Raw genomic sequence first — 2,500 nt, forward strand, 5'->3', positions numbered from 1 at the left:
GTGGTCAGACAGACGCAGGCTCATCACAAAAACATTTCTTACCTTTTCGCATACTTCTAAATGTTGGAATTGATCCAAACGTTCCACAAAAACGTTTTTTTTTTTGCTTTATTCAGAGAAAAATTTCGCTTTGTGGCGAAAAAGATTTTACCTTAGCAACACTTAGCGCAATCATTTACCATATAACTAAATAAGGTCAAACTAAGGTATATGAGCTGATAAAAGAGATTGAGTAAACCAATAAGAGCATGCAACATATGTTACATGTACCTCAGTTTTCAGATAACACATAAATGATTCATACAGACTGTATGGCTTAGAACCTATCCCACAACTCAAATGAATCAAATGAAGAACCTTTTAAAATATGTAAGAAGCTATTAAGCTGAATTGTCGATGTAATACATGTACACTAATTTACTTTCAAAAATACATGTAACTGCTGGACATTCTCATAGTCATTACAACCTGTACAGTGTTTACTCTAGTCAATACATATGTTGTGGTTCAACTGTTTAAATTCTTGCTTTAAAATTTTTTAAACCAGTTCAATTTTGATGTTTCTTTGCCTGATATTCATTATATGATAGGGAAAATTGAACGGGTTTAAAAAAGTTTGAATTAGGAAAAATGTAGTTTGATTGATGGTGAGGGGGATGAAGACACAGCTTCATCACCACAGTCAAGAACCACACAGCACTTTAATAACATCCACAAAAAAGCAGACCAGTTCTGTTCCAAATTCAATGTCCATACCATAAAATGAATCAGATACCCTTACATTTTGTTCATTTTGTTTTACAGTTTTCAAACTTTATGCCTTTTAGATAAAAGGTTTTTTATATTGAAAATAATATTGCTAGACTTACTTGATTGAGAAGTGTCTGGTAGCTTTTGGTTAGAATAAATCCATTCTATAATCCTTTTCTTGTTATCTTCAACTAAATGAAGAGAATTTAAAATATCCAACCCTGAGAGTGCAAAGAATGCAACTGTTACTCTGAAACAAAGAGAACAGTGATATTATTACTCATAACTCACCTAAAATATTCTCATCACAAAGAAAAGTATCTTTTCCAAAGGCAACCACATTTTTTGCTAGCTTCTACACAAAAATTAATAACTTTCTGTGAGCAAACAAAATTGTTCAGAGTCATTTATTAAATAAACAAAATTGGAAGATATTGGGGACCTTTAGATTCTAGCCAAGGACAAGGACAAGAATGAGTTTTGAATGTCCGTTTTTAGCGAAAATACTTAATGTATAGCAACTGTAGGAATGCTCACTTAGTCTTATTGCTGGTAACTAAGCCTTTTTGATGATCGAAAAATACCAAAAGTGCTACCCTGTTGTTGACTTGTTTTGACGTGACAACATTTTTTGCAAAACCTCGTACTAAAATGACGACAATATCACATTTTTCCTGCCAAAATAATGCTGGTTTGCATACGCTCACTGTTGCTCTAATGAGAAAATCTTGATCTCGCCCTCGTCCTCGCCCTAATTTAAAGGTCCCTATTTTATGAGTATCCCATTGTCAAGCCAGTGAGAGGCAAGGACCCATTAAGTGACGCTTTGAAGTTATTTATTGAATAAAATATCCATTAGAAAATGGAATGTGATTAGATAACGATAATGATAACATCTTCATTTTTTCAGCGAGTGATTAACCCATTGACTCCAGGGGGTTCCCCATTGACGAGTAACATCGTCTGGCATTGTGTGGTTCCAGAAAATATCCATACCCCCCCCCCCCCCACGGATGGTTAATGGAAATTCCTAAGGGGTGGGGGGGCTAAAGGGTAGAAATTTCCGAGGGGTATGGGGGATGCCCACGAGAGGAATTTTCCACAGGGTTGTAAAAGATGCGATCGATCGTACGAGACATACGTGGATTATTTTGATTTGTAGCACAACAAAAATTAGAAATAGATGCCCTTTCGAGAAAAAACTTAAAGATGTTTGTCTCAAACGTTTTTTTTCTTTGCTGGGCGTTCGCTATCATCTCTCCAACAACGAACGGTCACTTCATTTTGGCTCGCACTGTACTGTGTTTACACGTGAAAAATCAAGATGGCTGACCGTAGCATATTAATACCCAGACCCCAAGGTTCTCTCTGCCTTTCTTTACTGGGTTGCCTATGGCAAACCCAGTCGAGGTCTGCGTTTAGTTTGTTTGTTTTCTTTTTTTTCTTTTTTTTTTCGTGTCGGTAAAAGTCTTGCCTGTCACTCCCCTGGTAAGTGGTGTCTTTGTGCATAGAGCCTTCTGCGCGTATTTTCTTAGGATCGAGAGGGTAGTGGAACTGCGTAGATTTCTCTGGTGGACACAGTAGAATCATTAACTTAGCCTGCAATGGCGTCGAAAGTCATGTAACGCGAATGGCGTTTTAGTGGATCCTTAAACAAAATATAGCCTTATGGAGCTCAATAATGGAAAGTCAGCAGGCAGGGTTCACGGGCCTGTTGGAAGCGTGCTTGAGTTTCAACAAAATGAGCCCC

The 2,500-nt window shown here is 37.1% G+C and overlaps 1 protein-coding gene across 1 annotated transcript in view; it reads right to left on the reverse strand.

The window, feature by feature from the left end:
• LOC137992792 (geranylgeranyl transferase type-1 subunit beta-like) overlaps positions 1–2,500 on the reverse strand; it is an 18,945-nt gene that overhangs the window by 10,409 nt on the left and 6,036 nt on the right. The window contains exon 2 of the mRNA XM_068838312.1: positions 870–1,000. Coding sequence (XP_068694413.1) covers positions 870–1,000 — 131 coding nt within the window. The remainder of the gene's footprint in view (positions 1–869; positions 1,001–2,500) is intronic.

This window comes from Montipora foliosa, chromosome 2 (assembly GCF_036669935.1).
Source record: "Montipora foliosa isolate CH-2021 chromosome 2, ASM3666993v2, whole genome shotgun sequence".
NCBI classification, from domain to species: Eukaryota; Metazoa; Cnidaria; class Anthozoa; order Scleractinia; family Acroporidae; genus Montipora; species Montipora foliosa.